This window comes from Botryllus schlosseri, chromosome 15 (assembly GCF_051294905.1).
Source record: "Botryllus schlosseri isolate E-star chromosome 15, Bs_hap1, whole genome shotgun sequence".
NCBI classification, from domain to species: Eukaryota; Metazoa; Chordata; class Ascidiacea; order Stolidobranchia; family Styelidae; genus Botryllus; species Botryllus schlosseri.
The window spans coordinates 16,739,120-16,751,391 of NC_137250.1; the positions used below are offsets into that span (position 1 = coordinate 16,739,120).

At 43.2% G+C, this 12,272-nt stretch overlaps 1 protein-coding gene across 1 annotated transcript; it reads right to left on the reverse strand.

The window, feature by feature from the left end:
- Positions 1–460: 460 nt before the first annotated feature.
- On the reverse strand, positions 461–9,555 carry LOC145458060 (mRNA-decapping enzyme 1A-like). The gene is made up of 10 exons (XM_080336365.1): positions 9,290–9,555; positions 9,174–9,214; positions 8,734–8,861; positions 7,556–7,622; positions 5,771–6,068; positions 5,108–5,218; positions 4,904–5,050; positions 3,864–4,481; positions 2,142–2,381; positions 461–1,071 (listed from the first exon to the last, which is right to left on the reverse strand). The coding sequence occupies exons 1-10, from the start codon at positions 9,419–9,421 to the stop codon at positions 1,009–1,011; spliced, it is 1,845 nt and encodes a 614-aa protein (XP_080192491.1). The 5' UTR covers positions 9,422–9,555; the 3' UTR covers positions 461–1,008.
- Between the last annotated feature and the right edge of the window lie 2,717 nt (positions 9,556–12,272).

A 12,272-nucleotide genomic window follows, 5' to 3' on the forward strand; every position in this document is an offset into this window, starting at 1 on the left:
GGGCATTCCTGACTGTCCCGTAATCATAATACAAAATATCACCCAATGTTGTCGTAACACTAGTACAAATCAAAAAACAAATGCCTATTTATATGACTGGTAAGGAAGGCGTGATTCACATGGGTGCAAAATACTGCGAAGGCCATTGTATTTGTCGGTAAAGAGCGCTGTTTTTGATAAAGACCACTCCAAGTCGTTTCGACACCTTCCTATCTTTCCATTGTGTTATGAAAATATAAAGAACCAGAGTGTTCTTTTTGTTAAATCGTTGGTACCAATAAGCAGCATACTATAACTGTCTGCCTGTCCTCGCGTCACGCATAACGTCTCTTTCTCAATCGATTTACTCTTCCCTATCTTTTCATCGTATGGGAACGTCGCGCCATCCTCAATAAACAAACGAATGAACCTTACCTGCAGACACAGACAATAGCGAGTCCGCAAAAAGAAAACAACAATATTGAAGATGTCATTACCAAATTTATTCACATTGAATTAGCAAAGGCCAATGCGCTAATCCAATCCTCCTAAAATCCAAAGTGCACAGTTTATTACAAGCAGTAAATCGTACTATTGCAGCAACGCGAATGGACTCCACATGATAAGATAACATACACATACACAGGTCTCCAAACCGCGATCTCAAATGAAGCAAGCGGCAGCATCGTTACAGAATGAATACCAGGATAAAAACAGGTTACAAGATTGGCAACTGACTGGCAGTGATAAGGCGGGCAACAGGCAAAAACCCAGTCTAATTAATATTATTGCATTACGGTGATCCGATGGATGTAAAATGCAATTTTCCCCAATTTGCCAAAGAGTCAAAATTTGACTTCATCCGAAACTGTGCCGGTATGTCAATCGAAGCGTTGAAGAATCCCCATCAAAATGGAATATTCACTGTGATATTCCATTTGCAAAAATATATATTTGTAAAAGGGATATTCGCGTGATGCTGCATTTGCATAGTGTGCAGGAGAGAAACTGCGAATGCATCGTCGGAGGCTAGTGCTGCTCGAACTGAGTTGAATAGACACCGTGGATCGTGGACAAAAAAGAATCGTCTGTCTGTAAATAGGTTAAGCAGAGACGATTAAAAAGGTGGCAATAATAATTTTGCGCTAGGCACAGCTGGCCAAAGTTAATGATAAAAACAACAAGCGGTATTCAAAGTAGGCAGCGTTGCTACTCATGCAGAATAATGTCGTAAATTTCTACTCAACTGCATGTAGGAGTAGCGATTAGCAATTTGTAATGTCAAAACTACCCCAAATGGAAGTAGAAAATTATAGGGCTAGAAAGGACGCAAGTTCGCAGTTTTAAAAGTAGATTTGGTCGATCGGTTGCATACTTCTAGTAGTTTATCAGAGGGGGCTAGAGCTACTATCGACGAGATAGAGTAATGGTGAAGCGTCCGGCTTCTCGATCGGTAGGTCGTGGGTTCGATCCCCGGCCGGGTCAGACCAGAGACCTGATTAGTAACTCTGGTTTCCATGACTTCCCTGCTTGGCGCTCATGAATTATTGGGATAGCATGGAGGGGTGATGCAAGACTTGGAAAGCCGTACCGGCGTACCAGGTCATATATCTGCACCTTCCTTGTCCAGCGGCATATGCACATTTGGGATGAATTGGTGATGTAATCAACAAGAATTGCTTGGTGTCTCATCTTGAACACGGGAATTCTCATCTTACCCTTACCCGGGGGTAAATCGAGACATTTTAGCAAGGATTTTCGAGGGCCAAGAAATCAAGGAGAATGTTCGTCAATAAAACTCAAGACATAGCCATAAATAGTACAGATCAAACGCTTTCCATTGGTTCCAAAATTAATACTGGGAAGGCATTATTCTTCGAGTGGCATTGAAATATCAAAAAAGTGTCACATCTTTGCCTCCTCTCCCCTATGGCAGAAAAGATACGTAATTATCTTAAATGTGATGTACACAAGCATTATTTTCTTTGTGCTGTATAAAAAGGTACATTTTTACGAATACACGACTTGACACTCGATTTAGAATTGAATCACAAGATACCCGATTTTGCTTATCGCTAATTGAAATAAATAATTAGAGCCTAAAGACCGTGTGAGGGCATAAAATTGAAACTAATATCAAAGCGACACCGGTCTACACGCACCTGTAGCAAATGAACAAGAACATCGCGTAGCTGATCCTTGGTCAGCGCGTCAAACACGGGCGAGGCAGACGAGTTGACAGCGCCCGGTTTCGCCGACGCCGACAGACGCCGCTTCAACTCCATGCTTTTCTCGCGTGTCGCTGCGGAAAGCTCAAAATCCTCGGGGGAGATGAGAGTGGCCGGAGACGCCGGCGCGTTCACGGCGTTGTCGCCGTCGTATACGGAAGGAGATTTCGAAAACTGAGAAAAAGAGAAGGGGGATGTGAGAGATCGTGGCCGGAGCTAGAAATCGACTAGGCACTACAATTCGAGTAGCCCACCAGGGTTGTAATGACTCGATTTCTAGTGACTGAAGTCATTGCGCATGACATCCTCAGATACAGTCAATCCTCAAGATTACCGGACCACGATTGACCTATCGATCTCGCTTCCCCTGACATGCTGCCCTATTTCTTGTCGCTTCCTTTTTCTATATTATCTTCTTTACTTTCATTCAGTGTGCATGCCTCCTCTTTACATCTCCTAGGCCAAGGTGGGTGTCCGATTCCATAGACAACTCCCAGTCGCTTCGACATCTTCCTTTCTTTTCATTGTATCGCATTTTTTGTGGCGTATTGAACTGATAAAATGGCTAATAAACCAATGATGATGACTCGACCAAGTCATATGTAACTCGTGACTCGGAGAGCCAACACAAGCATTTCATTGCAACTTAAAAGAGTAGTAAAGTTACCAAATTATTCGTAATTTGTCTATCAGTGCTGGTACTTGGAAAATGGAGCCAGAAAGTGTTGGACCTTGATATCACTAACGCAGAGTTGTAAAAAAGTGGATTGAACATGAACTGACCTCGAAACCGAACAGCGAATGCAATGACTTGGACTCGACCCTCTGCTATCCGACTTGGACCTGACTCGGTGATAAGAAGTCGAGTCCGAGTCATAGCGTTTACCGTTTACTGATCAGTATCGAGTTCCAGTCAGGTTTAAGTCGCTTAACTGTGAAAACTCTTGGGTCATATCAAAGGCGTCAGATTCATAATAATATTATACCTAATTTTCTCGCTATGACCGTGTTTTCAAACAGATAAAACACAGTTTCTTGGACTATTTCTCAGTAATCGGTCCTGATATACGAGACATGAATAAGTCATATAGAATGTGACGAGTCATATGACCTGGTCGAGTTATGCGCGATGACTCGAGTTAATACACAAATTGACTCGAGTCAAGTCGAGTCAAAGCAAAATCGAGACTCGATTCGAGTCATGACTCAAGTCATTACAACCCTGATTCAGAATACGGGATAAGCAGATTACTCTCTCTGAGAGAACAATAAGGGATTTTATACCGTCGGTAACCACTATTTGAAGAGCTTTTTGGAGGTACATAGCTTCAGTATACAATTGAATAGTATATTCATATTGAAATGGCTGACACTCGTCAGGGGTAATCGTGAGCAACTAGTAGACAACATTGCATATCAATAATCGTAGCTCAAGATATGACGTCACCAGCATGAAATTCCGAATAAGAGAGCGTTCAATGTACTATTTTCAGATGGTACACGAACTCCTTTTGTTGACACAGCCTTGGCTGGTGTATTTTGAGTGGACTTCAAGACACAAAAATGAAAATGTGAACGGCCCCTTCCAACGACGCGAAATCTGTCGTCTTGATAATTTCCCGCACGAGTACTATTTTAAACTGAGAAGCGACTTACCATGTTAGCAACCGGAATTGAAATCGGCGATGGACGAGCGGCGCCCGAATTTTTCTTCTCCATAACCACCCCGTTCAACAGCGCGTTCTTAACCCCGACACCAGCTTGCCGCTGATCCACACCGGCCTGGTAAGGAGGAAATCCGGGTGCCATCGGCGGAAAACCGTTGCCGTGAGGCAGCGACGAAGACGACACGCTTCGTTGCACGCGGGACCTCGTCTGATTCATGTACGGGTGAGGCGAAATCTTCGTAAACGACGTGCCCGACCTTTGACCCGGACCCGCCCCGCCGCTTCCAGGCAGGGAATGCGAAAACACAGGCGCGGAAACCTCGGACAGAACGGGCAGGGCTCTAGCGGGACAGTCCGACGTGTTCAACGCCCTGCCCGAATTAATCCGGTCGATCATCACGTCCAACGTGGTGTTGACTTGCTGCTGGCGTTCGTCTGCCCTGTTGACGGACGCGTCCCGGCCCAGTCCCGCTTCGATCTGCTCGACCGAGAGCACGGACCCGTTCATGCGCGAATCGATATGGTTGCGCATGGCTAGCTCGGTTGCGGACTGAGAACGCGCCAGTTGCGGGATTAAGGTCTTTGGCGGAAATACGCTGGTCTGCGTCTGAAACGATTAAAAAATGATGCATCAGTAAATAGGTACTTTTACTTGTTCAAAGCCTATTTGGTCGATATTTGCCATCACCTATAATTCAAACATTCAAGAACAAAAGGTGTCAACAGTTACAGCATTTCAAATTCAAATCAAGAGAGAGATATAACGCGACCTAGCCAGCAACATTCAGGAAAAAGTTTTTTTTAACCGCTCTACCGGTCCTACATGTTTGTGTGTAATCATGAACTTCAATTTATGCTATATATTATATGCTTAATCAAATAAGGAGAAATCACAATTCCGTTTTGTGTCACCGGAGGGCTATAATTTGGCTGTAAAAATCCCTGTGTTTGGCTGCGAAGGCATGCCGCGGCCTGGCGACCCTTCGCAAGGCGTAATGCAAATAATGTCAGTCGAGCCAGATAAAATACCGTCGGCTGTTGAGCAGTCCCGCGGTAACGTTGGTTCAATGATGTGGCATGGAGACCTCCCGTAGCATTCAAGGGCTGGTTCTGATTGACAGGGGCGGACGTCGGAATTCCGGGCGCGTGTCGCTTGAAAAGGGTCGCGACGTCAAGCTGAACAATAGCAAGGGTGAAATAATACGAGAAGACCTCACGACAATCCCGATTTACCTTTTGAGGATTGGCTGCCTTCAGAGGAACGGGCTTGACGATGTGTTGTAGCGATTCCGAATTGCCTGGAATCCTTGAATTGTCGTTCACCGGATCTGGTGTTGTTCGTTTCTGAAAAGATCAACAATCATCAGTTCATCACTATGTTTTTTAAGAACTCGTACTAGTGTCACAAAGTGCTACACGACATTACACAACTACAAACAGACACTTCCAGTTCATTCACACGCAGAGACTTGATGCTATGATGCGTCGCAGCAAGAGACAATAGCTGCCGTTAGTACATCCCGTTGGAGGCAAAACAAACGATTTAAACACTCCTACGGAGTCCCAGAGGCTAGGTAGAAAGTGAGATTTCTCAAGTGCTCCAGTGAGCAGAGACAAAAAGTAGAGTTGGTTTAGGAGTCACATACTTTGAGCAGAATGGCTTCTTTCAAAATTGTGAGATGCGACTTATAAATTCATTAAATTCCCCCATTACGTAGACAGGAAGACTATGTCGCCCAGCTGTTATGACAAATTTACCTCTGAAGGTGATGCAAACAGCCCAAAAGTATTTACTACTCCACAAATTTTTAGGTGGAATTGGCAAAAATTTGCAGGATCAAAAAACAGAGAACAGAAATATTTTACGCCTGCGATTGATAACATAAAAACGCCTACTTTTTCGAACTTGTCCTGCGCTTTTGATAACAAGTCCAGAATATCGACAGGACCCGGGCCTTTAGACTGGGCAATTTCCTTTTCATCGTATTCCGAGTCTGCTTCCTCATTACTAGCCTGCTGTAACGGCCCCCCAACCGAGCTTCCGGGAGACACACTGTTTGCAGAATTGGAAGCGGGGGACTGAGACTTCACAGTAGTGCCTTTCAATAAAAGTTCGGCGTCCCCGGCGGCAAAGAAATCCGAAGGCGGTAAGGTTGTTTGAGTTTGCGGGAGCCTTTCTTCCTTATTGCATAGCCTGAAAAAAGCATCAGAATTACTGTACAAATGTTAGAGCAACTGAGCAAGTACCAATTGCATATAGTTATAGGCTGCGTCCAGGGGCCTAGCCAGCCCAGATGAAAAGGGGGTAGAACTGTATAAAGGGGGCAGAATGAGCCTTTATGAGTCATACCTTTAGCGATAGCGACTTCTGTATTCCGTACGCTTTTGAAAGCGTAACTAATTGGCGGATCTAATTACTGAAAGCGAGTTAGCAATCAACGGCTTGCACAGGGATAATGTTAGCAATCAACAACTTGCACGGGAATCATGTTACGATGCGCACGCGCTCATCTTGTGACAGCGCAGGAGATCTCATTTGCATTCAAATAAGTAGTCGACCTTGAAACAATACAAGAACAACAGTTCACGACAAACAATCTACACAGCACAGAATCTGTTATATCTTCATGAATTTTGACATGATTGTAAGAGTAACGTCTGCTCGGCGTTTTAATTCCATTCATTTCGAACATGGCGCATATACTAATTGTACCGGCGTGTGAATAATGACTTATTCGCAAAGCGAGGGAATCGCAAACAAGTGTCGGCGCGGCTATTGAAGGCTGAATGCGTCCCGGCGGGATACCGATCACGAAAGGCATAATCTAGTATGACGTATAGATGGTCATCGAGGTCAAGACAATGCACAGCAATGTCGTCAAAAATAAAATGTGAATCGAATGTATTGTGGCTTCACGCTGTTTTGGGGAACCGGCTTGAGTTCGGCGAAGCACGATTCAGATCAGATCAGGGTAGCTTTTTGCGATCATGAAGAGGAGACTCACTGGACAGAGATCAATAACATCGTTTTTCAAGTCCTCATAGACGGACATCAGCAAACAATCTGACCATCAGATAGACGACGAACTCGAATCCAATTCCTCATCGGGACGCAGGCGAGTAGGATTTAGTCAGGCCGAAGGACCGTGTTCTTCACAACAATTGATCATGATTTCATTCAGTTTTAATTTGTTATTTTCATGCTATTAATGTTCGTAATCGTTTGCAATAAACTGTTGATGAGAAAACCAACGCGTGAACGATGCGACAAATGTTATTATTGCTCGACGACTGCACTCAGAATAATGGGATTAAGCTGATCGCTTACCCTCGCCGAGAGAAAAATGTAACAATACCCTTTCACGCTTGCATAGACGCGCTTCCATAGACGAGAGATCGATGAGAAAAAGGTATGTAATCAGTGTCGGCGACCGGCGTCGCATCGCCGTCGCGCGCAGCAAATTGAAATTAGGCGATATCGTGAAGAAATGTTGTTAGCAATAGCGTTGACTTGGGATTTACGGGATAGAATCGAGTCTGGAAAGGGGGTAGAACGTTCTTCAATTCTACCCCCCTGTCTACGCCCCTGGCTGCGTCTATAGACCACAAGCACCACTCTCAAATCTTGAGAAAATTGACACTCACAAAGCTTCTACTGGCATAGGCAAATATTGTACTGACCTCTGCAGTAATTGGCCAATCCTCCTGCAGTCCTCTTGGTCGTAAAACCATATCCCGTAAATGAGCACTAAAAAAGCGGCATACCAACATGAGACGGCAGGGTTGTAATGACTCGAGTCATGACTCGACTCAAGTCACGATTTTCTGATGACTCGACTTGAGTCATTTTCTCAAAATACGGAAATGAATCTGTGTATTGACTCAACTTGGACTCGAGTCATTGCGCATGACTCGAACCAAGTCATATGACTCGAGATTTAAACGGTCAAGACCGACATTTCATTGTAATTTCGAAGTATAGTAAAGTAACCTCCCTATTGGGTATTCGTCTATTGGTACTAATACTTAAAAGTGCGACCAGAAACTGCTAAAAGTGAGGGAAATTAGTATATTATAAATGCGAACCATTCGATATCACCGAACAGAGTTATAAAAAGTGGATTTACCGAAATTTTAACTGGAAACTGAGCAGTCAACACAATGAATTGGACTCGGACTTGGAGTCATAATACCATGTCTCGGACTCGATCCTCTGCTCGATGACTTGGACTCGGACTTGACTCGGTGGTGAATTGAAAATGAATCGACTTGACTAACTCGAGTCAAAACTATAAAAGTGAGATTGACTTGTGACTCGGAGCCTTGTGACTTGGTTACAACCCTGTGAGACGGTGATGGTAGTTACGCTGTCGCAAAAACCTGATTGCAATTACATTCGAAACTCAAATAACTTTTTGTGAGTCTGATCGATAGGTAAGGTGCAATGCAACAATAGATGGGTATCAATTCCAAGCAAAAAGCCAAGGTAGGTAGACATGAAGCAACTACGTATATAACTCTTAGAAATATCAACATCAAGTGATTTCAGAATTGTAATGATGAGGACAACAATACGAGGTTGATCACGTTCACACAGGTATATGAACGATAGACTTTAGACATCAACAGGACATGGAAAGTTGAAATTAATGACAGATTTATGAGATATACAAACATTCTTCATGTTTACAGAAGTCTTCAAATGGACAACCGACCTGTCCTTAAGAAATATATATATTGCTTTTTCGACATTGATAAACGGCATACGAAAATTACTCAGGTTTCAAACATAATTGCAATAGTAGCGGAACTTGCGGAAGCTTTAAATAGGTGTTGTACCAGAAACGTAGGCTACTTACATTTAGCATTTCTGTACAGCAGAAATGGATTTTGGGTTTGAAATTCCAACTCTGAAGCAAGAGGCTCAGTAAGGTTTTCCATGCTTAATCGGTTCATAATCGTGAACCCCCAATATGGCGGTGCGACTCTGAACAAACAAAAACTCGTTATCAACCTCGAGCGGGCTTATTCCTCCAGAAGAGGAAAAAAGACATTGGCGTACTTAATCCTCACATTTTCAAATGTCAATTTGGGCCAAGACAGAATCAAGTTTACTTATGCTTTGGTGATGAGAATACGGGGAACCTGATCTTTGCAGTGAAGAATAGGGTTTAGGGATAGTGGACATCTACACTGCAACATTCCAAAATTTGAATAGCTGCACAAACTAAAGAAATTTAGGGATAATGTTGTCAGGTTATAGATGGATACAGAACTGTAATATATAACATGTTATCACCTTTTATACACAAATAATGTCCCTTCTACATCAGTCTTCTCCTGCAAAAGCAAAAACATCATTTTGTTCATTACCGTACCGCATCATCGGGAAGTCACGTAAAATATGGTGCATACCCATTCATTGCGTTCCGGACTGAAAGAATATACTGCAACATGTGTCGACGAGTCTACAATTTTATCAATGTAAGGATCTTGTCTCTTCAACGATCCAAGGTTAATTCGCAATTCTGCTACTCCCATTGTCATCGTGCTTTAATCTACAGCGAAAAGTGCGCAAATTCTACATCAATGAACTTTTCTGCAAAGAAAACAACTTTAATCAATTATATTAAATTCATGTATATCTAATCCTAGTTGATTTAGCCGTAACTGTAGAAGTAGATGGCGATTAATCAATGCTTTTTAAAATATTGAGGCTCGCTCAATGATATATCATTGGGCTCGCTCAAGCAATTCCTATTCCACTATTCTGCCACCATGGTATTGATTGTACACCGAATTGTATCAATATGTTCTGGTTACCAATTTGCATCAAGTGAGCAAGGATAATAATAATTAATATCACTAATATACGTATTCTGTTATTGATGCATGTGAAAGCAAGTATATACTGGGATTCAGTTTCAGAGCGAAAGGACTTTGCAGTATATAGCAGCGTACTTCTGATAAAGAGTTTCGAACGCATTATTATTGCCAAAATACCAACCTTCGCTTCTGTATATTATAAAAATAATGATTCATTTTGATGTGTGTTACTTTACAATTAATAGGCTATTCAGCGTTCTTCGTGCAATATTACCGTACCATGAAATACCAGAAATCATATACGTTGATTCAGTGACAGGGTGCCGGAAATATTCTACCCCCTTAGGTCTTGATAGGGCGCCGAAAGGTCAAAAGGGTTAGTAGCATCAGCCCTCCTAGAATTCCTTTCTTTCAAGCGCCCTCGTTCAACAACAACAAGAAAGCGCATCCGCGCATTTTTACGCCAGCGCGGAAGAATCTGCTGATTAGAAAAGCATCGAGGTGTGAAACTATCGAATGTGACTAGTGAAACGAAATTATTATTTCCACTGTGCTAGCTTTCACAGTTCATAATAATACGAAACAGTCCACGTTTATAGAGCTCAGTGGAAAATATTAATGAGGCGCTTCTTGGCCAAGGTTCGATCAAACATTTAGCAAAGCTATCTAGAATAATATGCTACAGAATGAGAGTGGTCTTCTGCTTTTCGTTCTGCTTGAGAAGCAAATCAGGGAGCACTTTGCTTAGGGCAGGGCCGGCCAACCCGTGGCCCGCGGGCCATATGTGGCCCGCGAGAAGGTTTTGAGTGGCCCGCGAGGAAATTTTCGAAATTTCTAATATCAAAAATGAATTGCACAGATTGTGAGCTTGTGAGGCCAACCAAAAATTTGATTAGTCTGGCCGCAACACTTGAGATGTGATGACTAAGATATCTGCTCCGACGCATTGGCAGATCCATGAGCCTGTCACATATTGATAGATCTTCGTACAGTACAATAAAGCAGAATAATTTGTGATAGATTTATCAAAAGTAAAACTTTTCTACACGCTTCGCGCAACATGTTATCACTCGATATCTTGCTTTTAATATTGTTGCCCCTTTGTGAAAATGAAAGAACGCCTAATGTATTCGCGATTACGAGACAGAGTGTCGTTCAACATATGCAATTTGCGTTTGCACTCGCAGAAAGACCGTCGACTATAGAACCTAGGCACAACATATTGGCGCATGTTGGCCGAAACTTTCGATATCCATATGTCCAGACGCCAATAGCGAATGGCCCAGTCCTAGCAAACTGAGTCCAGCGATATAAGCAGGCCCGCAATATAGTCAGGTGACAATATTATTGACCTGTGAACTTCAAAAAAAATTCGCGCTTCGCGCGGCTAGTGGCCCGCGCAACAGTTCGTCAATCGAATGTGGCCCTTTGGCTGAAAAGGTTGGCCAGCCCTGGCTTAGGGCATATCGCACTACTCGGCGAAATCAGCATCATAGGTCAAAGCAAATTCCACGTAAATCCAAAGGACGTAATTAGCGTGCTTCGTTTTTTGCGTTAGGTCAGTGGTTCTCGTTCTCAACCTGGAGGCGCGCCCCCCTTGGGAGGCGTGAAAGCACCTGAAGGCGGTGCGAAGAAGCGGTCAACTGAAATTATTTTTGCGCTCTGCGCGATTTATCTCCAATTCACGCGTGTTTTTCTGTATATAGACCAGTGGTTCCCAACGTGGGCGATATCGCCCCCCAGGGGGCGATTTGGCGGCCTAGGGGGGCGAAAATGACGAAGGGGGCGATAGGGGGGCGAAAATGGACAAAGGGGGCGACAGGGGGCGAAAATAGCGAAGGGGGCGATAGGGGGGCGATGACGCGTTCAAACGGCTATTTTGGAGTCAATTCGGGGAAATGACCTTTTTTTTTTTTTTTTTTTTGGTCATCCCACGGAAATTTGGCTGCAAAAGTGTAAAATTCGACAACGATCCGAAAAGTTGACCTTTTTTTTTTAGTCAACCCGCCGATGACTACAGATTGTATACCGATTTTTCGGTTCACAAAATCTGGGGGGCGATGATCGGCCTTGAGCTTGAAAAGGGGGCGATGAGTCGAAAAAGGTTGGGAACCACTGATATAGACCGAGTTTCATATTTTTGAATTCTCCCATCAACAGTAAATTAACTATTTCTACTTTTCAAAATCATAATAGTAAACGGTTACTCCCAAAAACGCTTCAACCTTTGATTACGGTAAACCACACGGTTGTAACCAAGTCACAAGGTTTCGAGTCACAAGTCAATCTCACTTTTATAGTTTTGACTCGAGTCAAGTCGAGTCATTTTCAATTCACCACTGAGTCAAATCCGAGTCCAAGTCAGCGAACAGTGGGCCGAGTCCGAGTCCTTGCGTTGACTGTTCAGTTTCCAGTTAAAGTCTTCTTAAACCTGCTTTTCATAAGTCTGCTTGGTAATATCGAATGGTTCGCATTTATCATATAGTAATTTTCCTTAATTTTAGCCGAATCTGGTCGCATTCAAAGTACCAATGCCAATAGACGAAATAGTGGGGTTACTCTACTATTCTTC

What these genes read in the sequence shown, in the direction of transcription:
- LOC145458060 (XM_080336365.1), bottom strand. Translation starts at nt 9,421, where the DNA reads ATGACAATGGGAGTAGCAGAATTGCGAATTAACCTTGGATCGTTGAAG. An exon ending in ACATTATTTGTGTATAAAAG is followed by an intron (nt 8,862 to 9,173) that starts GTGATAACATGT and finishes TTGTTTGTTCAG; the next exon opens with AGTCGCACCGCCATATTGGG. An exon ending in GCTGTACAGAAATGCTAAAT is followed by an intron (nt 7,623 to 8,733) that starts GTAAGTAGCCTA and finishes CCGCTTTTTTAG; the next exon opens with TGCTCATTTACGGGATATGG.